Source organism: Macrobrachium nipponense, chromosome 18 (assembly GCF_015104395.2).
Source record: "Macrobrachium nipponense isolate FS-2020 chromosome 18, ASM1510439v2, whole genome shotgun sequence".
Taxonomy (NCBI): domain Eukaryota; kingdom Metazoa; phylum Arthropoda; class Malacostraca; order Decapoda; family Palaemonidae; genus Macrobrachium; species Macrobrachium nipponense.
The window spans coordinates 55,767,581-55,795,080 of record NC_087211.1 but is presented as its reverse complement, the minus strand read 5'-3'; the positions used below and the strand labels follow the sequence as shown (position 1 = coordinate 55,795,080).

At 36.9% G+C, this 27,500-nt stretch overlaps 1 protein-coding gene across 3 annotated transcripts in view; it reads right to left on the bottom strand.

Annotated features, from left to right (window-relative positions):
- The window catches only part of LOC135197087 (phosrestin-2-like), a 265,329-nt gene that overhangs the window by 89,234 nt on the left and 148,595 nt on the right, over window positions 1-27,500 (bottom strand). For all 3 annotated transcript variants that reach the window (XM_064224042.1, XM_064224043.1, XM_064224044.1), the window contains one exon: window positions 2,395-2,538. In XM_064224042.1, coding sequence (XP_064080112.1) covers window positions 2,395-2,538 — 144 coding nt within the window. The remainder of the gene's footprint in view (window positions 1-2,394; window positions 2,539-27,500) is intronic.

Sequence of the window (27,500 nt, the reverse complement as noted above, 5' to 3'; positions counted from 1 at the left end):
GTTTTCCTACACAAGCGGCATGAGGTGAACATTTGGGTTGCCTATGAATTTCATTGAAATGAATACAGGAATGAGGTCATTCAGCGCTGAAACGGAAATCGAGAGCCAAAAGTCTGAAAGGTGTAACAGGAAGAAAACCTCAAAGCAGTTGCACTATGGATCAATTGTTAGGAGAGGGTGAAAAGTAAAATGGAAGAGCATGTAAAAGGAGGTACAGTGCATGCGGGCACTGACGGCACTACCCACTTACGGGGCTTCTGGTTACCTATAATTACTCTGTTGTTCATGAAATGGGGCACTGCAATACAAAGCGTCTTCTCTCCGCATTTGGAAAGGCAGTGTATATATAGTACACATAGAAGCCTACAAATGAATTCCTTGCAGAACTGAAGACGGCCAGTTTAGAAGAGGATAATGGGTAACTGAAGTACAGAGCTTATTTGTTCGATAATGCGCGCTAACCTACGAATCAAAATCGAGGGGAAATAATATGACAAAAGGCGATTGGACGAACGCCTGTTTCCACTGAAATAGGAATTGGCTATGGAAAAGTGACCACAAAAGCTTTTCTCATTCAGTCTGAATGGAAGACGAAAGACTAAGGTTTCAAGACTGCGAATTTAGATGGCTGATGACTAGCAAGTGGAAGAGGAATTAACGAAAGATGGGGATGTATCTAAGTAATTATATGCATAAAAAAGTTCAGTGAGAAGACACATGACTGACGATATTCTGACCAATGGCGAGGTAACGAAGACAATTCAATCATGAGAGAGATTTAATTGTAAACTTGAATAATTACGGTTTTATGACAAGAGACAAGAGAGGCTCATTTAATGTTATTATTCTAAATCATTCCATTGCCAATCTCTAAGGGCAACTGCGTGGCTATACATAAGTGAATAGTGATAGGTAAATATCGATGAATACTTCACTTTCAAATGAAAGGATCTGCTGTCATGAAATGAAGGAAAGAAAAGGAGTAATGAAATTACAATCATAAGTTAAAAAAAAAAAAACTGCTATCAGACAACTATGGAATAAAATCGCAGATAAAGACCATGACTTACTAGGTCCCGTAGTGGCTGGTGCCGTCATTGTAATTCCCACGGTGCACTGTAGGCATTACCTCAGGTTCAACACAGCTTCCCTTCGGCCCCTACTTGCAACCCATTTCATTCCTTTTACTTTACCTCTATTTATATTTTTTCTTCCATTTTACTTTCCAACTGCGAGGTTTTCCTCCTGTTGCACCTTATAAACCTCTTACTCTCAATTATCCTATTAGCGCTGAATGACCTCACAGGTCCCAGCGGTTGGCCTTCGGCCTAAATTGTTTATGAGAGTTGTTAACCACAGAAATTCCCTTACGAAGACTAAGAGATAGAGAAAAGATAACCATATTCTGCGTAATTGGACGAAAAAGTAGCAAAAGTCCCATCAAGGGAATGTGATTGTTCTGATTTGTTTAACATGCACATTATTTATTTCTTACATTTTCATTCTAATAAACAAATCATACATATCCTATCATTTAATTCATGTATCTTTAACTCAACGCGAAACACCCTTTTCAGACCTTTTTTGGGCTTCTACGCAGACCTTTCCTAACCCCCAACATCAACAACAAAGTAGTTTGTAGGCTTACTCCCCGAGTAAGCGAGAACAGATATCTACGTCATAGTCAATGGAAAACGTGAGTTCAGTAAATACGAAGAACTAAATTCAAGTGCAACAATTCAACAATTCGTCAAAATAACCGGATTCATAAAAGACTACACTATACAAGAATAACTTAATTCGTTAGATGTCATCTAGTATCATAACACTGATCCTGTCAAGAACACGCGATTATTTATAAGAAAACTACACAGAAAGCTAAGCAATTAGTCCATCACCGAAACACTGCAAAATAAAAAAAACTTAAGAAGTCAGCAAGTGAGGCTGATGGAAGTAAAATCGTTAAACATTGGCTAAAGTTCGGTGAGGTGAATTCTGACGAACAGAAAAGAAGTCCTTCTGGAGCTAAAATTCAATTGCGGAAATTCATAATACACTGCAATACGGGAAGGGTATCTAAGGTGAAAGAACTCGATGTCATGGGGTAGCATATTGGGAAACCTTATGATATTTACTGACGAAAAATTCTAAATAAACTGATACATAGTCAACTACCTGAGCAGAAATCATAGTTTTCATCACAATATATTTTTACATAACATTTTGTGTACGATAAAGTTTACGATAAGAAGATTGACTGTTTTACTGTCTTTTAACCACTCTAACCCTTGCTGTGCTGTTTCTCTGATTTTCAAAGACCTATAGAATACATGAGAGAGAGAGAGAGAGAGAGAGAGAGAGAGAGAGAGAGAGAGAGAGAGAGAGAGAACTCACCTATTGGTTCCACATGAGTGAGGTGGTCTGTGAAGTCCCGCCTTCCGACGTAGACTGACACCTTGCCATTCGGGGCACTCTTGCGGAACACATGGAAGGAAAACACCATTGACAGAGCAGGCGGGGAGGTGGTTTCCTGGAAACCTGGAATGAAACAGACAGTAGAGTCCTTGAAATGCCAAAGATGACACACCATGTTGTGGAACCAACTTTTCTGGGACTCACTCTAAGGTTATAAATTTACATAGTACACACATTAATGAACTTCATTTAGCTGTAAATGGGAAGTTTACTGCGAGACCGGTAAAAATAAAATGAAGGAATAAAACGACATTATTTACAGAATGTCTACAAAGAATGTTCTCTATGTCGTCTAAAGCAAAATTTACGTCTAACAATGATTTGCAAAAAAAGTTTGTGGAGTTTATTGACGCATCAGCATTTCATAAACCTTCATTAATGATTTCGGTTGTTAAGTTTACGCGAATAATTCCAGGGGCAGATGTACTGTAGTAACACTGCTCATTAGAAATACCCTTACTGAAAATACACCGTATCTTTCGATGCACTGAATTTACTTACCAACAGAGGATTTTAGAAGTCGATCAAAGTAGTTTTGGTCACAGACAAAGTAAGGCTCTACTTCATGCAACTAATTGGTTGCTCATCTCATTAAAATGTTTACGACTGCGGTCACTTTTTACAGTGTCAATGAAAACAGAGCTGTAGCCATCCAAGCACTTGTATAAAAAGGAATTTCACTGACACCACAAACAGAAGTAAAGAGCAATAGAATACATTCACTTTCCACACGAGCTCTGCTGACGGTACCTAGTATAATATGTATAAAAAATCTTGGCTTTCCTAAACGTGTGTCACTCTCTCTACTCATCTCTCTCTCTCTCTCTCTCTCTCTCTCTCTCTCTCTCTCTCTCTCTGGGCCGACCATAAGATTTCTGTTATCTATCTGGGAAGAGTTCATAAAATACTAGACCATCCGTGATCCGTTGGTTGGGTCAATTAATGTTGAAAATTTGGGGAGGGGAGGGGAGGACGGAAAGGTGAAGGGGAAGAGGGAAGGGGAGGGGGAAGAGGGAAGGAATGGGAGGGAGGGGGAGGAGGGGGAAGGAAGGAAGTCCATCTTAGTTTAACTACACCACTGATCTGAGTAACAGCTCTCCCAGGGATGGCCCGATGGATTAGATTTTGATTTACGTGGATAGGAACCAATTGGTTACCTAGCAACGGGGCATATAGCTTATTGGTATACTTTATATTGAAAAATGAATTTCTAATCACCAGAAATAAATTCCTTTCGTTCCGCATTACTATCAATACATATACACACTTTATATATGTGTATTGGGGAAAAGGATTTAATAATAGTAATGGAGGCTTCCCAGAGCTAGAAAGGAAGCAAATCCTGACATTCAATAAATCAAATGAAATCCAGAGGGAAAATATCAATCCCTATAGTACTCGCTTTGTGTACTGAGAAAATCTGCGTCGGAACGGGCTAAAAAAAAAAAAAAAAAAAAAAAAACACAGATGTATTCCTCCGGTATGAAAGGAAATTCTCCGAATGGAAACTTCTCTTGAAGGGCATTAGGGGGAATTACTAAGAAGCGTCCTTTGCACTAAAGATTACCTCCGCCAGGAGGGGAGAAAAACGCAGGAGGTATTCAGTGATTACTGTTTCTGTAATTTGTTGACGTAACGATAATTGCCATCGACGCCGAGATTACTATTTACACTATAAATAATATAACACATAAAAGAAAATTCTGACAGCACTTCCCCAGTCCTGTATGCTGTAAATGCTTTCATATCTTACAATTATAATAAATAGGTATTAAAATTAAACTCTACGGATTGCAAACACCACATTTCATTTACTCGATGATAAACTATAAAAGCCATATTTATCCTTGTTTCGCAGAGAGAGAGAGAGAGAGAGAGAGAGAGAGAGAGAGAGAGAGAGAGAGAGAGATAGAGAGAGATAAAGGGGGGGGGAAAGGGGGGGGACAAATAAACCTTATGTTTCTACTGCAACGCAACTTTTGATTTACGAGTTAAAAACGCTAGCAATAACGGTACGCACGCAAATATATAAGCATACGCACATATGCACTTATTTAATGTAATATAAATGAATACGTGTCGATACACACACACACAAATATATATATATATATAATTTATATATGTATATATATATATATATATATATATAATATATAATAATATATATTGTATATTTAGACGTACTATAAGGAGAAATGAAACTCTAGATACGAATCCAGACTGGTGTCGCCGTTAATTCTTTAAGAATGCTGTCTTCTTCACTGTATCTCAACGTACTAAAGGTGAAATATGTTGGGATTTCTAACCAGTGGTTCATGATCCCCTGAGATACTTCTGAAAATATCCATCATGTGTTCTGGTGATGTCAAATGTATTTGTGTGTGAGTATATATGTATATACATACTAATAAATTATATGTAGGTATACAAGTATAATAAACATGTATATATATATATATATATATATATGATATATATATACTATATATATATATATATATATATACATACACTTGACATCACCAGAACACGTGCTGTATATATTCAGAAGTATCTCAGGGAATAACGAATCACAGAATGTAGAATGTGTTTGCATAATACGTACATCCTTCAATGAACTGTTAGGTAATTACGTTTCACTGCTTAGCGTCAATAGAGGAATAATAGAATTAACAAAACATGCCATCTGCTAAGACCCTCTTATCTGCTGGAGGCAAACCCCCTGGGCCTCCAGTTACACACACTCACACACGTATATATGTATGCTCACAAACGAGGACTTAAGTAACTATTCACAGAGTATCTCAAAAAGCCAGTACTGGTGACGCCCCCACCCGCCCACCCCTACACACACACACACACACACACACACACATCACACACACAGACATATATATATATAATATATATATATATATATATATATATATATATATATATATACACTAAAGTTAAAGCATGCTTGATAGATCGTGCAGACAAAAACGCGGAAGGACATGTCAGCAGAAAATCATTTCCAAGATGCTACGTGTCTACCAAGTTGACAGACGACCCATCAAAACAATGTCTGACGAGACTCGTCTCGTCTCAGTTCTCACCCGACAACCATACCTCCGTCAGGAGACTGCAGAAGGACTGCGGGGGGACTGCGGTTTTCATTAACATACCGAAATGGATTAGGTAAGCCTCAGCTGCAGCCTCATTTATCGTCTACAAAGCACAGTCTTTTCAGAGTCAATTCACAATCGTCGATAACACTGCCGTCACCAGAAAGATGGCGCTGAAATCCCTTCGCCGTTGGCTGTGAATTTTACAGGGGCTATGCATATTAAGTACCCAGCCTTCTGTCACTATTCAAACCAACGACCTACACACCCTCTCGTCATCGAGAGAGAGAGAGAGAGAGAGAGAGTTCAGCATACACGATGAGCACATCTCATTAAACATTGCTTATTCTATGTATAGGCTTCCCTATCTAACCCTTACCATTTTACAGGTTGCTTGTACCAGCGAGAGACACAGCTTACATAAAGCTGCCTTAACCTAACGATGACAAAAACAGACAATTAACCCTGGCCATAAGGACTGGAAATGTCATTGCCAGATGGTGAACTGCATCTCCGGAATTGGAAAGTTAAGAAATACCTTGAAAAAAATGACCAATGCTAACCTCTGGGACAAATTTCAGAAGATACGCTTGTGCTGCTCTAAAACAAGAAACCTAAATAGAGAATGTATATAACCAGGAAATTACCTGCATTCAAGATTTTATAACATATATATATATATAGTATATATATATATATATATTATGTGTGTGTGTGTGTGTGTGTGTGTTGTGTGTGGGTGCGCGCACGCGCGCACTTGTAAAGTTAAGTATATCTCAGTTTTACCAGACCACTAAGCTGATTAACAGCTCTCCTAGGGCTGGCCCGAAGGATTAGATATTTTTATATGGCTAGGAACCAATTGGTTACTTAGCAACGGGACCTAAAAGAGAGAGAGAGAGAGAGAGAGAGAGAGAGAGAGAGAGAGAGAGAGAGAGAGAGAATTTAAAAAATAAAAGAATAGCTTAAAAAAGAAAACTGGGCGCCTGACACGCACATTTTTCTATATTAATCGCCAATTTGCTTTAATGGCCGTACATTTTTAACGAACAAAAAAACTCTTGAATATAGATATAATAAAGCAGTGTTGAATATGACCGAAATTATAGTAATACCTTCTGTCCCTATCAGCAATTACGGGCAACAGCTCTAAAGGCCATTATCTGGAAGTGCCTGAACAACTCGCATCGTTAATCCTTGGTAATTATAAGTTCACGCTATAATTACCCAGATCTTCACTTCTGTCAGATTGCTTCCGAGGATATAAGAACTTTCCACCCCCATTGTTGGCTCTGGGGAGGTGATCGAATGTTTGGACGTCAGCTCATACATGAATATTCTAAATTTATGAATTTATGTTTGATATACTGTCTGAAAAATGTCGAAATCATACATACATTTTCGTCTTTTCATATACTTTCGTCTTTTCAAAAACACGACGCACATTGAGGACAAACTAATTTTTTATAAAAAATAAATACTCAAATAACATCATGAATATAAACAAATCCTGGTGCACAAATGCTATATAGGCGGTTGCTAACTTGTACTGAAAAAAAAGAAAGAAAAAAAACATCAAACCACTTTCCTGTGATAAATAAAATGTTGTCTCAAATCAAATATGATCTCTTTAAGACGTGTGGTATTTCACACTGGCTTAATAAAGAATAAACAAGGCGTGGTCCGATCTCCAGCTTACTCGTGCCGCGTGCTAAAATCTACGGTCAAATAGAACGTTGTTTCAGCAACGAAAATTAAGACATGTGCGCCATCTTTTATTAGAAATAATTTTTCTGTACTGTTTGACATGCACATTATTTATCTTTCACATTTTCAATCTCATAAATAAATAATAAATATCCTATCCTAAAATTCCTGTATCGTTAACTTATAACGGCAAACACCTTTTTCAGACCTTTTTAGGCTTTCCTACCACTCAACAACAATAACAACAAAGTAGTATGTAGGCTTACTCCCCGAGTAAGTGAAAATTATGAAGTCATTCAGAAAATGGTCCCCCAAATCTTAAGGGCCCCCTTACACAGAACGATTGTCTGAATGACTGTCTGTATCGTTCGCAAAAACACTGTGTATGAGCTTGTCTGGATGTAAAAGTGGGCAGAGCTTCGTGTCTGAACGATCTCAGCGGGAATCTGTCATGCCCAGGTTGCTGGCTTCCGAAATAAGTCTGTCATACACAGATCGTTCAATGTATGGGTTTGTCTGCCGATATAACGCTATCGCGTGCGTCTCTTCTAGAGATGATGCCATGTCTCCTCGAGACAAAATCTTTGTTCAGACTGAAATCAAGGGGGAGATCGTTCATGCTGTATGAATAATGTGTGGGTCGATAACGATAATGTGTGGGTCGATAACGACAATCGTTCAGACAGTCGTTCAGACAATCGTTCAGTGTACGGGGCCCTTAAATTACTCTCTCTTCAAGCTAAACAAAGTGAATGCAGTCGAATCATAAAGACCTTCTGAGGCGAACCTAATTTCCGCTCATGCAGGCTCAAGGAGCTAATACGTTTCTCCACCAGAGCCTCTTCCTTGGAAAGAAACTATAATCATATGATTATAAATACAAAATTTTTTTTGTATGTTGGCAGCCTTGGTTGTAGATAAACACACTGTGGAAAATGGCTGGGTATTTTCATAAAATTTCAAGAGAACTAGATCGAGTGCTGCTGACGTGATTGTGCTAAAAGACGCTTTGTAATGTGTGGTGCTTATGTACGAGGCCAGAATATGAATTCAGTGTATGTTGGACTCAGTTTAATTTTATTTAAGATAAATAAAGGCTGAACGGTGGAGAATCCCCCTTTCAAGTTCACTTCCATTTTTGCGAATGCGCACTAGGCCCTAGCAACCCACAGCTGTCAAATACACCGGTAACGCCTACATCCACCTTGCTGTAATCATTGAGGACGTTTAAATGATCTTAAGAAAAAACTAACCATGCGTTCGCAGCTGAAAGGTATTAATAAAAGTTGAACTGATAGAAAGCTATTTTAACTTCTACTGCTGCTGATCTGGGAAGATATACCATGAGAAAACTAACAAACAATCCGGTTGAATGATTTAGCGGGCGGAGGCGGAAAATTGTCTCTTGTTTGTGTGTTTCTTCTGATGCCAAATTGTGAATTCCAAGATTGACTGAGATGCAACAGAAACAAGGTAAGGTAACAAATGTCAGAAAATAATTATTAGCACAGCAATTATTTTTGGAGGAAAAGAAATTGGATTCGTAGGGTGAGGGAGAAGGAATTTACTCCATTACGTTAGGCGGTCCAGATGGAAAAACGGTTAGGCTCCTGGAAGGGGATTGAATGATGAAGATTCTAAGATCAAGAAAATATTTGTGTGAACATTTCTTCAGGTGACTATCGATTCTGATTCAGTCATAGGAGGCGTTGGGAAAACCTCGTAATGAGGATAATACTCGTGTCCCGGACCTATCCTTGTCCACATTGGGGCCTCGCGAGAGCAAGAAAAGGGATGCCATTAAGTTCAAAAGGGGTGCTCTTTAAAAACAACTGCCAATAGACCCATTCTAAGGAAGGATTTTTGTTTTGTTAAAAAGGATACGCCGCCCAAGCTGTGTAACAGGATTGGGAATGGAAAAGACTGCATAAAGCCTCGAAAAAGAAAAGAAGATGAAAGAAGGGAAGCCAGAAAATCATGGGTATCGTGCAATTAATTAGGGATGGACTACAGGGAGAAAGCTACGTATAAAGATGACTGTGGTGATTGAGTTCATGGAATTCCTCCCACCCTTTTTAAGGTAGCCCACGGAAACAATCTTTAAAAATAATCTCATGGAACGTTAAATGGTTGTTAAGACCAATATTGAGAAAACTTTTGTAGAGAAAGTTTATTATTGGATTATTGATATAATTTGCCTTAATCAAAGTAAAAAGAACCTCGTCATCCCAATTTAATTCTTTCCCTGGTTAGTGTATCTTGTATTAGTCGTAAATGGGAATGGTAAAGAACAACCTGCGGACGGTACTAGCATGTGTTTTGATCCGTAGGTGTGTTTTTTTGTTTGTTTTTTTTTTTTTTTTTTTTTTTTTAGAGTTCTTTTCTTATGTTTTTCTACGGTGTGATTGAAGATTACAAGTTAAGTATTAGTTGATCAAGGTGTGGGCTCTTACCAATTAGTTTGTGTGCCGAATGTGGTTATTGGTTTTTGTTATGTCCCCCCATTCTGATTCCAACCTTTTATTTTATGACCATGTTCATTTACTTAGTTAAAAGTACCAGGAGAAAGTTAAGTAGTTACGTTAGGTGGATTGTTTGTGTGAAATGGGCGATTTAAAACGTTTGGTTTGGTGGCGGTTGTCCGTGACTTGCCGGTTGAGAGGGAATCTACCTCTTACTTCTGTTTTTTGATTCTGTCACCCTCCCCGCCACTGTTGGTGTTTTGTTATGGTAACCCGGCATGCGTCCCGGGCTTTAAACCAAGTTACCCCGATATGGTGTAAGTTTTAGGTAAATAAAAGCGAAATACTGGGTGTGTACATTTGGCAACGGTTAAAAAGTTGTTTACTTAATTATGTATGCGGGGAATTTACACCGTTAATATTCGGCAGACAAAATAGGGAATTATATAATCGTTGAAAAATGTAAGCTTTTGGAACTTGTTAAACTAATTCTAAAAGTTGGGACCAAACAGTTGTTACCATTGCAAAACACCACAGGCGTCGGAATTGGACAAGGGATGGAAAAAAACAGAGTATAGCTTATTCTTACCTGCACAGGTATCCGGATGGGCCGATACCTAAACCCTACATGGACATGGGAGGATGGTTACTCGGATTTGTGTGGATGAAATACTTTTGGTGTAAGAAAATTCTTTCAAAACGTCTGCAGGCAATTCAAGGGAGTTTAATTATAGGCAGGGACAACTGGGGTGTCGAGCGATTCTTGTTTGATATCTAATGAGTACAATTAACTGTTAATAGTTTCGATATAATCCAGGATTTGTGAGATTACCTTCTAATCATATGCTCATCCTTATCCTTTTAGCCTTTATACTGCCCTGGCCTCCGATTTTAAAAACTCATATAAAATTTTAAAGAGCAGGTCTTCAGCTCGTTTGGTCATTGCAGTGTTGCAAAGTAAAGGTACTAATAAAATATGTGGACTTCCCGCCCTAGTAATGTCAGGAACAATTGAATGAAAAAGAATTTGTTTGTCAGTGAGGTTGGCCGAAACATATAGAGAACCTACTTTTGGTGATGGAAGTACTTTGACAATTTTGTTTGAAGGTAATCTCTGGGTACTATTATTCTATACGAGTGCGCCAAGTAAATCGGTTTAGTTAGGTAGGCCCGCACCATTGGTGGTTGAATGTTACTTGTCAAATAGGTGGGAACACGCCTTTTAAGGTGTGAATGATAGTGCTTCACAATTTGGCGTGTTATTAATTGGGCGTTGGTACGCCGGAGAGTTAAATACCAATTCAACTGACCTTTGGTAATGCGTTCTTCACCATCAGATCCGGAATTTATTGAAACGACTTCACACAAAACTGTATGGTAACCACTCGGGGGCGGGGAATCACGATTGAGAAATCTTGTAAGGCGTTACAAAACTGATATTATATGTACCCGCATTTATTGGATGATCCTATTCATACCATTGAAAGTACAATCACAAATCAAGCGTTCTTGAAGAGTGGGGAAAGCGGAAAGCGGGAGCCTGACCCATGGAGTGCCCCCCTGGATTGTTATAAAAACTGTTACCTGTGTCCTTGGATTTTTGTAGTATAAGTAGCCTTGGTTTGTAACAAGATATTGTTTTATTGTTCCTCATTGTATTCCTAGTAATCGCTGGATTAATGCAAAGTTGGTTTTACTGTCTGTTAAACACACGTGGTTCAAGGTTATTGGTTAAAAAATTATCGGGCAGGTAAATAAGGGATTCTGATAAAGCTCAAATAGCTAAATTGTATGATCAGTTCTGTTCCCTGTGTGCCCAGGACTGCTCTTTGCTTTGGTTTACTCCGTGCATGGGGCAGGGTGAGGCAGGCGGTGGTCGCAGTCGCAGGGGAAGGGGTGGGGTTGTTTGGAGGATCATCATATCTTTTAACGACTTGTTTGATTGACCTTCGGCAAAGAGGACAAAATTCCAAACTTTTTGTGGACATTTATTGGATTTGTCCCAACCAAGCTTCTTACGACAGAGTGCAGTACCAAGGCCGTACTTTATTTTTTGATGTTTGAAAATGACTAGGGTTGTGGCGATCCTGTGTGAATAAGTAATGCACCTTATTTTATGTATCAAAATTAAAAAACCAAACGTAGTTATTTGTTGGGCAGCAACGTTCTAATATTGCTTTCGGACAATTGGTCGTTCCTGCCCAGGTGGGGTCACCCAATCCTCATGTCTATTGTTTGTCAATTTTGGTAGGAACCGATCTTTATAAGAAATTAATTAAAAATAATTGTTCGGTGTTGATAGGATTTTGGGTTTTTGGGTTTTGGTTACACATCCTTGTCCTTATGGATGTGACACGATATTCCTTTCAAAAAAACAACAGGCCGTAGGTATGATTGTGGAAAAAAGGTTAAATTAAATTTACTCAATCAGTTTGTTAGCTACTCATGGAATGAAAATTAAATAGTGAAGTAAGACTAAATCTGTTTGACGTGAAATGATAAATAGGCCAATTGACGCGATAAACGGAGCCATTGGTGTTAGGGAGTCTTTGTTTGTGATCCCTGAACGAGCACAATTATGTTATATTTAGGATGGTTATTTTTCTTACTCGCTGAGTGGCTCTATATCATCATCCAGTGAAAGCAAGAAGCAGCAAGCAAACGAGAATGTTTGGTCATGTTTTAAGTTAAAAATTTATTTCATTCTTAAATAAAAATAATGCTTTGTTGCCTTTGTCCTTTTTCTACATTAAAGAAAAAGGGTTTTTCATTCAGGCTTTTGTTGTACCCAGCAATTAATGTATGGAAAAATGAATCTGGATTAACGGTGATTTGGAGACCCATGGAAAAAGAAATTATTATTTATGGTGCATAAAACAACTTTAACTGTTTAAGTTGTGAAGTTCAAAACCACTACAAAATCTTCTTTGCTTAGTCGAACTTGGTCTTGTTTTGACTTTTCGTTCAAAGCATGGTCAGGTCAAAGCAGAGAGTTTTTCCGCTAAAAAGCGTTTGGGTGGTGGAGCGTGGTACAATGGGACGTGACCGATACTCCGCTTGGGCCATGTAATTAAACCATCTAATTTTGGTTTGGAAGAATTTAAATAACCCTACCTTCACGTTTGTATCAGGAGACTTGTTAGATAATGATATTGACGATGTAATGTAAACCATCTGCAAAGGATTGAAACATGAAGTAACTACCTCAAACTCAGGTAGATTAACTTTCTATAAAAATATCAATTCAGAATTTAACGTTCATGACATTTATAGTACAAAAACCAATGTAAATGAGTTGGAGAAAATTGAGTGGACAAGATTAGACTGAGTTCCTATTCTTCTTGCTATTGAGGTTGGCCGTTGGAACAGAAGAGGGAGGGGCCGGTTACCTGTAGAGGAGAGGTTGTGTGTGTGTGCCAAATACAAACTGAGCAACAAGTAATCGAAGCATGCCCCAGGACCTACCAGGATTCGGACCCAATTTGATATCTCATCAGTGAGCGACTTGATGGTAGAAAGATCATACTATGCTAAAATGTTTGTCATATTCGCAAGCTTAATTTGAAGGTTTTTCAAATAAATAAGATGCAAACTCTCTCATTAGTGCCTCGCCCAGCTGACTTCATTTTGTGTTACAATTTTAACGCATTTCCAGTCTAATCTGAATGTGTGATGTTTATTAGTCTATTGTATATTATTGTTGCTATGTGATATAGAATTGGATATTCTAAAACAGCTCTCTGTGTTATTTAAAAAATTAATATTAATTATTGTTGCCATTTGTTTTGAATACAGTTCTTTTTTAATTTTCTTTTTCCTTTCTAGGAAATGTAACTTGTTGAAATGAGTTTATGCATTTGGACCGTTGTGTAATTTCATAATATTGTATTTGATGTTTCTGTGGAGAATGGTCAATAAAATATCTATCGGTCAATATCTATCATATTTATCTATCTATCTATCTATCTATCTATCTATCTATCTATCTATCTATCTATCTATCTATCTATCTATCTATACAATAATAAAAATATGTATAGCCTATATTCAAATAGGAACGATAATTTTGTCAAAATAAAAGTAAACGTAACAATAGAGAAAGGCGGCAACAAAATCAACATCAACAGAATATTCAGTTGGCAGGCAACTACCAGCTATTTATTAAAACCTTCCTTAAGTATTCCTTGGTACTAGTATACTTTCGTCCGTGAGTAGGTCCCATGGAAGTTATGTTTCTTTGCATATTTAGTCACACTGCATAAATTTTCGTGTAGCATATATAGCCAAAGGCCAAACACTAGGATCTAGAAGGTCATTCCACACTGAAACGGAAATTGAAATTATAAATGTCTTCAAGGTGTAACAGGAGGAAAACCTCGAAGTTGCACCATGAATCAATTGTTGCGAGAGGATGGAAAGTAAGATGGAAGAGAGAGAATATGAGCGGACATCCAGTAAAAGGAACAGATGCGGTTGCAGCTAGGGATCGAAGGGACACTGCAAAGAACCTTGAGTAATGCTTGCAGTCCAACTCATGAGATGCTCGACACTACTCCCCTACGGGGTAACTGTTCGTGCAGGTGGAATTTGAATATCTATTCCCCTGAAAACGGAGTGATCACTGTAAACAATCATAAATGGCTCCATCGAGTATTTATGTCACACAGATCGCGTGCCATTTGGTTGCCTCTGTAGAACCAACTGAAAATCACTGAGCCCCTGGGCCAACGACCATCACACCACTGGCAGTGGCACGTCTGCCTTGGCACAATTCACGGACAACAACAGTTGGCATGAGTTGTTCAGTCCGCTGCTGAGTGGAAGCGTCTCTCTCAGCGACAAGAAAAACCAAGTCAAAAGTGAGGTGCAATCGAATTTTCTGTACAGCGTTTAATGCTGTAAGAGCCGTGGCGGCCCGTGAAAATTTCAGCCACAGACCGGGGGTGGCCTGTCCCATAGCGTTGCCAAACGCACGATCATGGCTAGGTTTAACCTTATATTAAATAAAAACTACTAAGGCTAGAGGGCTGCAATTTGGAATGTTTGATGATTGGAGAGTGGATGATCAACCTACTAATTTGCAGCCCTCTAACCTCAGTTGCTTTTAAGATCTGAGGGCGGCTAGAAAAGGTGCGGACGGACAGACAAAGCCATCTCAATAGTTTTCTTTTAGTGAAACTGCCAGCCTGTGTTTCATAAGGAACACATGACCAAAACAACCCGTTCCCCTGTTTTACCAAGAGCCCGTGCTAGCACAAAGGCTGGCTAGCCTAAGAGAACGAACAAAATCTATACACCTTTCCAGTAATAAAGCCACGTTACGCCCTTAATAGTCTTATAGCACTTCTACCATCTAATAACTGCACAAAAGGAACGGTTTCTCCCACCCCCTTAGCCTTCATATACCGATAGAAGGTGATTTTCTTTAACAGAAGCACGGCGTCCTCTTATCATAACTGGATGTTACTCATTACCTTCCATCATCTTTTAAACCCTTACTCGCGGAAACCTTAAGGAAACATGAAGAACACAAGAAAAAGGAGAGTCACTCAGGAGCTATCTTGGTTGCAAAAGAAATATACATATTGCTTATGACTAAATCAATTCCATCACACGATACGAGATCCTCCGTAGAGAACATAGTGCATCAGTGGGTATAATGTCTTTGAAATGGAAATTCTTACCTGTGATGAAAAGGACTTTAAATAATGGAAGTGTGCAGCATCTCTATGTGGAATGGGAAATTATACTTACCTGTGATGAAAAGGACTTTAAATAATGGAAGTGTGCAGCATCTCTATGTGGAATGGGAAATTATATTGGATCTCCACAATTTCTAGGGTCACACACTTCTGTCGGTTGAGGAGTCTTGAAGTGAGATGCAAGTGAAAATAAGGGCATGTTCAAATACACTTCTAAAGGCTGGTGAACTGGGTCCCTTCTGTTTGGGATCACTAGGGTATTCTAAGTTCAAATGGTGAACTGGGTCCCTTCTGTTTGGGATCATAGGAAATTCTACAAATTGGTGATGGGTCCCTTGGTGGGATTCTGTTCTAGGGTCAAATGTAGGGTTCTAAGTTCAAATGGTGAACTGGGTCCCTTCTGTTTGGGATCACTAGGGTATTCTAAGTTCAAATGGTGAACTGGGTCCCTTCTGTTTGGGATCACTAGGGTATTCTAAGTTCAAATGGTTGAACTGAGGAGGTCCCCTTCTGGTTTGGGATCACGGTAGGGTGGTATTTTCTAAGTTTCAAATGGTGAAACTGGGCGTTCCCTTTTCTGTTTTGGGTATCCACTAAGAAGGATATTCATAAGTTCAAATGGTGAACTGGGTTCCCTTCTGTTGTTATAGGGGATCAACTATAAGGGTTCTTGATTCTAAAAGTTTCAAAATGGTGAACTTGGGTCCCCTTCCCTGTTTGGTATTTTAGGGTGGGTTTAAGTTCAAACTGGGAACTGGGTTCCCTTCTAAGGTTGCGGATTTCAACTTAGGGTATTCTAAGTTCAAATGGTGAACTGGGTCCCTTCTGTTTGGGATCACTAGGGTATTCTAAGTTCAAAGCTCTGCCACATGTCACATACAAGACATATAATTTAATTCTCGGTTATCAAGGGCTAAGGTTAAAGTCACATAAATGGAGGACATTCATTTTTTGTGGGTATACGCGAGCGCCAAGTATTCGTGTCCTTCAATTACGTTTTGCTTAATTGATAGGTGTACCTGTGTAGTTCATACTGGGTAGCAGTCATTTTACATGCTACACATATTTGCCCTACACCAGATGGTGACCATATAACCATGGTCTCACTTCCAGGTTCCATAATCTTAAGTGTGAGGACTTTGACTTAAGGGAACACTCAGGACAGGCTAATAAGAGAGTTCTCTTTATCGGAGTTTCTTGATCCTTTCTGTCTAAAGATTCCTTTTCAAAGCCATCATTACTTTCCTTCCGGAGTTGATGGGTTGCCCTGAAGGGCTTCTCCTGTTTTGTATTGTGCTCCAGCGCCTCCACCATGTCAACACTCAGGCATCCACTTCCGGATTCTTCACTCCACTTTATGGGTTCTTTCAACTTTCTTGTTGTTATGACTTCTGTTGTTAGTACAGTTGTTAAAATAACTCATTCTTTGGCAATTTTATCTCGAACAGTTCTACTATATAATACATTGAATATTAGATTTCCATACTCTATGGTAGAGAATACAATAGAATATACAATTTAGACCGAAGGTCAAGCGCTGGGACTTACAAGGTCTTTCAGCGCTGAAAGGAAAATTGAGAGAAAGGTTACAAAGACGTAACAGGGGGGAAACCTCGCAGTTGCACTATGAAACCATGGTTAGAAGAGTTTGGAAATTAAGGTGGAAGAAAGAGAATGCGAACTGAGGTATAGTAAAAGGAATGAAAGGGGTTGCAGCTAGGGGCAGAAGGGATGCTGCAATTAACCATAGGTAATGCCTAGTGCCCTGGGCGTGAGATGCACTGGCGGCACTACCCACATAAAGGGGTTATCTATGATGCTAAAGAAGTGAAAACTCGATTGCGCCGAAGAAATATCGGCGCATTTTATACTTGTTTACTTCCAATTTGAGAAAACTGTTCTCTTATACGTTCGGATGTCAGCAGTCTCTTGGAACCATGATCCTGCAGACGAATGACTCAAGTGGCGGTAACAGCGATGGCCCTCATCGTCCAAAAAACGTATTTCAGAAGGGATCGCCTGATATCGTCTTTGAGAGTCAGCATCTTAAAAGCCAGTGTGCCTTTCTGCTGCCAGAATCCAAGTTCTGTTGAAGTATCTCGGTTTCATACTGCCCAGAAAAAGTCATTCATTACTTTTGCTGGGAACAGCGACTTCAATCTTCATCTACTACGGTCAGTCGAAGATCCACGGATCCATCGGGAGTTGACTGCAGGCGGTTCAGTTTATGTCGAAGTTAGGTTGGACACTAAATGTGGTTTGAGCGTCTCCTTGAAAGGTATAATCAGAATTCCAGTTACGAAAGAAACCACAAAGACGTACAGAGGAGATTCAGAAGCGAACCTAGTCACTTGGAAAAAGGAAGATTAGCTGACCATTCCAGCCAGAAAAGGCGAACAGGTCGTGATCACAAAGAGAGAAGGTTACGAGAGATTAAATTGACAGTTTAAGATGACGACCACACTCAATATAAAGTTTAAAGGTTAAAATTCATTATGACCAGCGCTATGACAGTGAATGAACCGAGGGTTCAAAAATATAAACTCCAGATAAAAAAAGTCAAAGTTTGGAAGACTGCAATTCTTATGGCTAAACCTCTGAAAAGGCTCATTAGAAAAAAAAGGGAACCATTGCCTGTCACTTAACTGATTGAAACCAAACCTCTCACGCTGAGAGATACGATATAGTCAAACAGGCGAAGTTGTAATGGCCAAGAGAGAAAAACCTAAACTTTAGAAAGAGACATCATTTCCTTCTCAACGAAGAACATTTTCAAAAAGCTACATCAGAGGATTTTTAGGCTTTCATCTTTATTACTTCTGACACCGGTGAAAAAAAATTATGAATCTAAAATTCAATAGCTGAGTAATTCCAAAAGATGCACGCACGTTCGTGTATGTGTGATTACACGCACATACACACGTGTATATATATATATATATATATATATATATATATATATATATATATATATATATACACATATACACACACACATTATATATATATATATATATATATATATATATATATATATATATATATGTTATTAGTGATACAGGTTACAGGGAAATACTCCAGGTAACATATTTAGAGGAAGACAGACGAAAAGCCACACATCACTAGGCTGTCTTTATTTATTTATTTTCTTTTATTTGGCAACGATTCGTAATCCTGTACAGAATTACGAAACGTTGGCCAAATAAAAAAAGACAGCCTAGTGATGTGTGATTTTCGTTCGTCTTTCTCTGAATATATATAGCGTGTCATAACCACAATGCCCTCTTAACTGCTAGTTGACAGGGAATTGTCGTTATTACAATTGCGTACGTATCTGATATAAACAGAAAAAATTCAGATGGTCTCTCTCTCTCTCTCACTACATATATATATATATATATATATATATATATATATATATATATATATATATATATATATATCATATACACACACTATATATAAACTTGAATATGTAGAATAAACTATGAAAGTACTTGTTCAAAGTCCTGGTTTTCCCTCACCTTCTAAAGTGGGTTTTATAATATATATATATATATATATATATTCATATTATATATATATAATATATATATAGATATATTGATATATATATATATATATTGATGGTGTATATATATATATATATATATATATATATGTATATATATATATATATGGTATATATAATATATATATCATATATATGATATATATGTGTATATATATATAATATATATGTATTATATATATATATAATATAATTAATATATATATATCTATATAGATATATAAAAAAATATATACATACATAACACAAAACACGCAGACCCACATCTACCCACTGAACACGACCACCACACACCACACACACATATATATATATATATATATATTATATTATATATATTTATATATATTTATTATAGCATGTTTGTGTGTGTGTGTGTATGTATGTGTGTGTTAGCAATATGTTCAAATTCCATATTAGTTTGCTTAGGATTAATATGTTATTATAATGTGTGTTCAGATTTTGCACAATGTATTTAAAAGTTAGTGTGTCTTTGTCGAGAAACCACGTGAAGATTTCAACATTTTCCTGTAAAGTTACGTTATATTAGAAGCTTCTAGTAGTTTTGCTTATGATACCGTTCATTTCATTTAAGAAAATATAGATTCTTTTGTTATTTAACTACTTAGTATTACTGAAAAATTAATTCTTATATTTCTCGATTTGACAAAAGAGAATTTGTTGGCTGCTAAGTACCTTTCATATGACGACATTTATTTCATTCGAAAAAATTCTATAACATATCTTTTATTTTAAGAGATTTTTATTGTCTTGAATCATGTAATTATAAATGTTATTTATGATTGTTTGTTTGTATGGGGTTTTTACGTTGCATGGAACCAGTGGTTATTCAGCTACGGGACCAACAGCTTTATGTGACTTCCAAACCACGCCGATAGTGAACTTCTTTCACCAGAAATACACATCTCTCACACCTCATTGGAATACCTAATAATCGAACTCGCGGCCACAAAGGTGGTAGGTGAAGACCATACCGATCAAACCACTGAAGCGCTAATCCCACTTTCTCTCTATTGTTTTGAAAGAGGATTTTTCAGATAATAGCTGTCTCGTTCTCAAATTTTTGCCCAACCATTTTGGAGGCCGAGATATCTTGACCAGTTTCCATATGAAGAGAGAGGAATTATGTCATTCTGAGACTTACTCTTGCTTTGCAAAGAAGAGCCCGCTGAAGCCGCTCTATCTCTCTCTCTCCCCAAATGAGAGAATTTTGATTGTACATTAACGTAAAGATTTTATACTTAGTGGTTGGTCACTCATAAGTTTTGGATTGATTTAATTATTAATGTTTATTTGTGGAATCTGAGCAGACGATGTACAAGTGTGTAACGGAGCCTTTTTGGAATACTATGGTGAATTATTGGAATAATATAGTGAATTTTGGAGCTGCAGCAGTAGCATAATTGGTATATCAAGGTAATGGTTAATACAAGTTTTAAGCTGCAGCTTAAAAACATATTTACAGTGGTTTGGTGAAACTATTTCATTTTTTACACTTAGCAAATTTTTATGTTCTGTGTTTAATTCTTTTGAAGTGTTCTTTTTTATTCTGTTACCATTTCTTATTTTTCACATTTTGGTGGTGAATTTAATATTCTTATACATTGTGTGTTTTGCTTTGCATTCACAATTTGTTTGATTAACTTAATTGTTTTCATTAACTAATCATTGCTTATTTAGTTGAGCTTAACAGTTGTGAATTACTTTGCATTTACTCAGAATTCTTCTCAAGTTTTATAGTTGTATTAGACTTGTGACTTAATTTTCAAATTTTAATTGTTACTTAACACTTTAAATTTTACTTGAATAGTTTCATTTCTTGATTTTTGTGGTAAATTAATTTTGACTTAATTTTACTTAATAATTAATTCAAAAATTAATTAAACTTTGCGTTGTTTTCAAGTATTAGTATATTTCCCTGAGATTGTGAATTTCACTTATAAATTTTGATTTTAATAATAAAGTTTTGTATTTAAAAGTTTTATAAGTGTTTTTTTTTTTTACCAGTATATTTAATTTTGCTTAGGTAGAAATATAGTGGTAATTGAGATGTTTTCCTTCAGCTTTGTTGAAGTGAGTTAGAACCAGGGAGATACTTACGACTTTTAAAAGTTGTTGATGGAGTGATGCCCTTTAATTAATTTAATTACATATAAGATTACCTTACACTTGTTTTAATGAACTTAGTCCAATTTATAAGCTTTTAAGGGATCACTGTTGCCTTAAGAGAATTCAGTTGTATTTTATCTATGACGAAGGTTCAGGTGTCTGGCTGTTGTGAGGTAACAATTTCCTGATTGGTAAGCGTAGTAATCAGATACTTGGCACTTCGTCACAATATATATATATATATATATATATATATATATATATATATATATAATATATATATATATAAATAATAAATAAATCATGAAATACGACAAAATGGAAGGAGGAAAGTGGGAATGGAGAAGAGTTCAAAACTACATATTTGGTGTAGTTTCATGCCCATGGGATGCATAACACCCTTTAGTATCTCCTCTATATATGTATGATATATATGTGTATAGTATATATATGTATATATATATGTATATATACACTATAATATATATACTACTATATATATATATATATATATATATATATATATATATATATATATATATATATTGGAAACGTGATTACATGTGAGATCTGACTTAAATCCCTTTTAAGCTCCAGTAACTAATCTCGGTGGTATTTTCTGCGACACTGTCTTAACGACCACTCAATTAAATGTCCGCTATTCCAGCCATTTTATCTAAGGAGAGTCTTTAGTCCCTAAGTGATCTGGCTCTTCACTTCACGGCTTCATCTTATACATTCGAATCCCAAACAAAAAAATTAAATCTTTGAGCTTTCTTATTTTTCTTCGTCTTTTCTCACAACATAAATCTTTTCCATTCTGTTTGGATGATAATATCTTCTGAAGCAAGGTCAAGATGTCACTGCTCCCTCTTCTCGTAAAAAGGTAAGTATACTATGTTGGTTTAACCAGACCACTGAGCTGATTCACAGCTCTCCTAGGGCTGGCCCCAAGGTTCGGATATTTCTACGTGGCTAGGAACCAATTGGTGACTTAGCAACGGGACCTACAGCTTATTGTGGGATCCGAACCGCATCGAGAAATGAATTTCTAAATGAATTTCTATCACCAGAAATAAATCCTCTGATTCCGCATTGGGAGCAAGAACCAAACCTGGACCCATCAGAATGGTAGGCGAGCACGTAACCACATATCCAACGAGGAACTAGAATGGCTAAAGTTCGTGTCGTATAATGTAAGATCTAATTCTTACAAGATTTCCTTCTCGCAAGTCAATGCATTGTTTTCCTTCTCGTGAAACGTCAACATTTTAGCTATGATGCCAAGCTCTCTCTCACTCCTCCCACGCTCTTAAAACAACAAGATATTCTTCGTCTTCCTCTTCCTCCTCTTCTTCTCGTATAGTGAGGAGATCTAATAAACTGAAAAGAGGCCAAGCACTCCCACGGCCAACACAGGATTTGATCTCTCAAACCATCCGTGTCCTAAAATCGGCATTGAAGCCCACTTCCCCTTCTCCAAAACTTTCATCTCCTCAGTACAGTTTTTTCTCTCTAAACTTTTGTGAACCGGATTAAGTCAAGCGAAGAACTGATGCAATAGAGAAGCCTCTTACGAAAAATGAAAAACTTTTTTTTCTTTTGAATGGGAGCGATTCTCATGTATGAGAAAGGAAATTTCTTTCCAGACTTTTTATTTCGATTATATCTTTCAATTCCGGATCAGCAATATCAAGTAACAATTGCAAGATGGACACTGATAATTTTTAATTAAGAAACATATACCTACAGCCGCAATATGATGATTGAATACTAAGAAGTGAACTATTTCATATATATATATATATATATATATATATATATATATATATATATATATATTTTATATATATACTATAATAACAGGACCCCATTAATAACGTTCTTGAAACACTGAATACACACAAAAATGTCTTAATCTTTTAAAATAAGCTATAAGTCCTTTATATTTATATATATATATATATATATATATATATATATATATATATATATATATATATGAATCGGCTAGCATGGTGGATGGGGTTTCATATCGATTCTAATTACAAATACAACGAGATCGGCGTTGATTTGTAATGGTCAGAATCGATATAAACCTTTAGCCTCTCTGATAGCCGTTTCGGTAGCGTCACTGTCCGATCCTGATTTCGTTCCCCGTCCAACTGGACGGTGGTTCGATCCCATGGGGGTACGAAATTATTATCGACTAAAAAATTCCCCCTCGGTACATATATGAAAATATATCAATTCCGAGGTAGAGCGAATTAGATATTAAAGGACATTTGTAGCTCGAATGATATATATATATATATATATATATATATATATATATATATCTATATATCTATATATATATATAAGTAGATAGCCGACAGGAAGAGTGTGATGAAAATGAAGTATTTCATTAAGGTTAATCCAATCCGACCGTTTACATATCCACTAAAAGGCATACGCGATAAATTATTTTCTCAACACTAACAAATTTCTTCACTTCCGGCATCATAATTCAAGTCATAATGTTTTTCGCTGTTTTAACAGAGTTTTTAATATATGTAAAGTAATCCATATGAATTAGGAAAGTTTTAATAATCTTTTTTCTCAAATGTCAAGGTTAAAATATTATGATGAGCTAATACGAATTCCTCGCTGTCTCATTTATTGCACTGAAAAATAGCGGACTGGAATGAAACTAACGCTTTCTTTTGTCTTTCCTCCAACGAAAGTTATGAAAAAAAAAAAACATCATGACATGAATGTCGCCTTATTCATCGGCTTAACACAACCAACAACATAAAATGAAAACGAACCAAAATAACTCTGTGAATTTATTGGAATTTTCATTTCCTTTCAAATCTTGTTTCATAAACATAAAATTGACAACAAACTTATGAATGAATACAGTGTTTTCACTGCTTTAGCAATACCACTGACATACGTAATCTTACACTCTGATCTGGCTACACTATTTGAATAATAGTAATACAATAAAGGAATCGAAATAATCGTGGACCCAACAACGTTTTTCCTAACATCCCTTCTCCTCTCGTCACGAAAAGTTTCCCAACAGTCTGCAACGCGATACTGCGACCGATATCTAGACTTCCGAAGGTCATATCGGCTGCTGTTAGCAATTACTGGTAATGACCAGAAGCAGGCGAACACATCCATCGCCTTGAGGAGGAAGTGATCGCAGTTTGCCCTCGTTAAGCGAGTGTTGATGATAATGGCCGTCCACTTTGCCCCTACGAAAGTAGTCTTGCTTATAAATTATTTTCCTTGCCATTTTTTTTATATGGGACTTAGATACTGTAAGTACTAAATTTTTAAAAAGATATATTATGTAAGTTTTTCTTTAAGTGAAAATATTGAAATAATATTCAAATAACAGGATTTTAACTCAACCTCCTATGACTGTTAACATTGAATATTTGTCCAATTTTCAAACGTGAAGAAAGCAACGTCAGAGAGTCAAATATTCACATTTAAAAACACCAGTGACGTCATTCCTCATGTCCCAGCGCCTTTCCAGGAGACACTCATAATGAAATGTCCCATTGATTCCAACAACAGCGAAGTTAAGGAGGTTATGTTTTTGCCTGTTTACCTGAGGGTTATCAGAAATACGTCTCGATTTTCACGATCATTTTACAAAAGGTTATTTATATTATTGGCAGCTACCGACAAGTTTTGAGAGAAATTCATTTCTGGCTTTGGGGCCTTTTGTTTTGTTGGAGGCGGGATTAATTAAAGGGGTTTATTGCTCAGCCTTGGCGGAAGTTTGTGGACGCCAAACCCTCTCATCACTATTGTTAGGTTTGTTATCGAAACAGAAGGAATAACCTCACTTTTTAAAGAAATTTTTTTTTACTGGCATCAGGGTAAAAATTGCCTCTAATTTTTTCCCCGTGACAGTTATTTCTGATCAAAGATGGAGTTGACCACGCTTACGGAAGCCTCTATTTGTAGTGTTAACCTTTGACCCTTGCATTATGGTCACAATTGAGGGTCTTCTGCCTCCAATATCATTTGATTTGAGCGAGTTCGTATGAGGGCAAAAGACTCCTAACTCAACCAGTAAAATTCCACAAGGCAGACCGACCCCACCCCAAAAAGAGAAAGGAAAATACGCACATGGGAACTGACGACGAAAAACCAGAGAAAAAGACAAAGGGAAAAAATAAATCTCACCAAAGAATGAATAACCTTTGTGCACATTAACACACAATGATGGCGCTTCACCGCTACACTGTTGCATATCTGAAAGTCAACAATTACTATACTCGGTTTTTTTCCATCTGTCCACCCGCCTGTGGTGTTTTGTATGGTAACACTGCGTCCCGGGCTTTAGATACTTACATTCAGCTTACATTCAACAATAATAACAATATCCTATTTCGAATATTAACGATGTAATTCGCATACAGTAAATTATTAAAACACTTTTCAGTTGCAAATGTACATCCAGATATCCTTTTATTTACCTAAAACTTACATACAGCGTAACTATTTAAAGCCCCGGACGCAGTGTTACCATACGAAAACACCACAGGCGGATGGACAGATGAAAAAAAAAAAAAAGAGTATACACATTTATAATACTCATTCACAAACACACAGTCAAACCGGCTACTGTGACAACAAAAGATATTCCATTCATCTGAAGACATACATGGGGTTTCAATAGTAGTCAAGGCTTAGCATACATTGGCCGTGACTTTTTCGTTTCACCCATGGTTTATATCTAAGTCCAGAGCCTATGAATCTTTACAGGACACGAGGTCTCTAAGCATCTCAAGCAGACATGTAGGAATGAGTAGCTACTGATGATGACGATTACGGACACGTGTGTCTCTAAGTGAGAATACAGAAAAGAAGCAAAACTGAGAAATTACGATAAATATCCAACAATCAGGACGGCAGATACTCTAAACAGCAGTTAACAGAGGCCGTGACACGCCCCCATACACAAAAAAAAAAAAAAAAAAAAAAAAAAAATAAAATAAAATAAAAATAAAAATAAAAATAAAACGTATAATGCTACATGAAATTCTCAGCCACGGCCCGGTGATGACCTGTATTGTTGGCACCTATAGCGGTACCAGACGTACGCTCGTGGGTAACCTTTACCTTGAATAGAATAAAAACTACTGAGAGCTACAATTTGGTATGTTTGATGATCGGAGGGTGGACAGAAAAAACCATCTCAATAGCTTCTTTTACAAAAAACTACTAATGACCACGTGACCTTTAGAATCCTTGACATATTAGTGCTGTATAATCTCCCTTGATAAATCTTAAATGTTTTTCCGCTGTGGTCGAACATAAGGCACAAAACAAAAATCAAGATCTATGTCACTGCCATTTTTCGTAAAATAATTTGAGAGGAGTCAGAAGCTTGGAAAAACAATATAATACAAATGGATAAATATCAGATGACAGACGAAGGTGGTGATTTCTTCACTTCCTGTTGTAGGGTAAGTCTTCATTTGGACGAAATAAGCAAATGGCGGAAGAGCAGCGCGACAAATTGTTTTTAACAATGAAACAATCCGGATAAAACCGGAAACAGAAAACGTAAAGTTATTACATGGAAATAGTATATCTCATTAACGTACACTAATACAGATTTTGAAAGTTCTACGTCTGTATCACAGGCCTCTCCCGATGTCCGGTTTTCTTGGAATATTGTTATTTCCCTTTTCGTAACGAAGAACTTTCAGCAACAATAAAGGTTTTTTCTTTTGTTTTGAAATCTGCTTGTTATCGTTTTTCTCTTCGAGCTCAACGTATAGAGCTTTGAAATGGAGTCGATAACAACTGTTGCAGAGTCATCAATTTATCATTTAAATCAATCAACCACTTTCATTAAGAAAACTGATTCCGTGTAGCGTTCAGCGAACTAAAAGAGCATCAACAAACCCTGACTTTGAAATCAAGAGACGCTTTCATGATTCTTGGTTTCGCTTTCAGACCATAGAATGTTTTTCGGCCATGACGACTCTCAGTCGCCTTTTGGAAGAAAACAACTTGTAAAATGTTGCCTCTATTGCAAAAGAACTGAGAATTTCCTAGTCTGGAAAATATTCTCTCTCTCTCTCTCTCTCTCTCTCTCTCTCTCTCTCTCAGTAGGACGAAATGTAATAAGGAAATAAATGTTCCTCATATCTTTAAACCGATAAAAATATCGCCAATTTCCACCAAAGTGAGAATTTAAAAGTTGAGAATAAGTTGTCCATTCTCAGAAAAGCGAGTTGCCCACAATAACACACACGAGGATAAGTAAAACAATAAACAAAGAGGAGAAAGGCTAAGGAAGCGTTAGTGGACAAAAACACTCCAA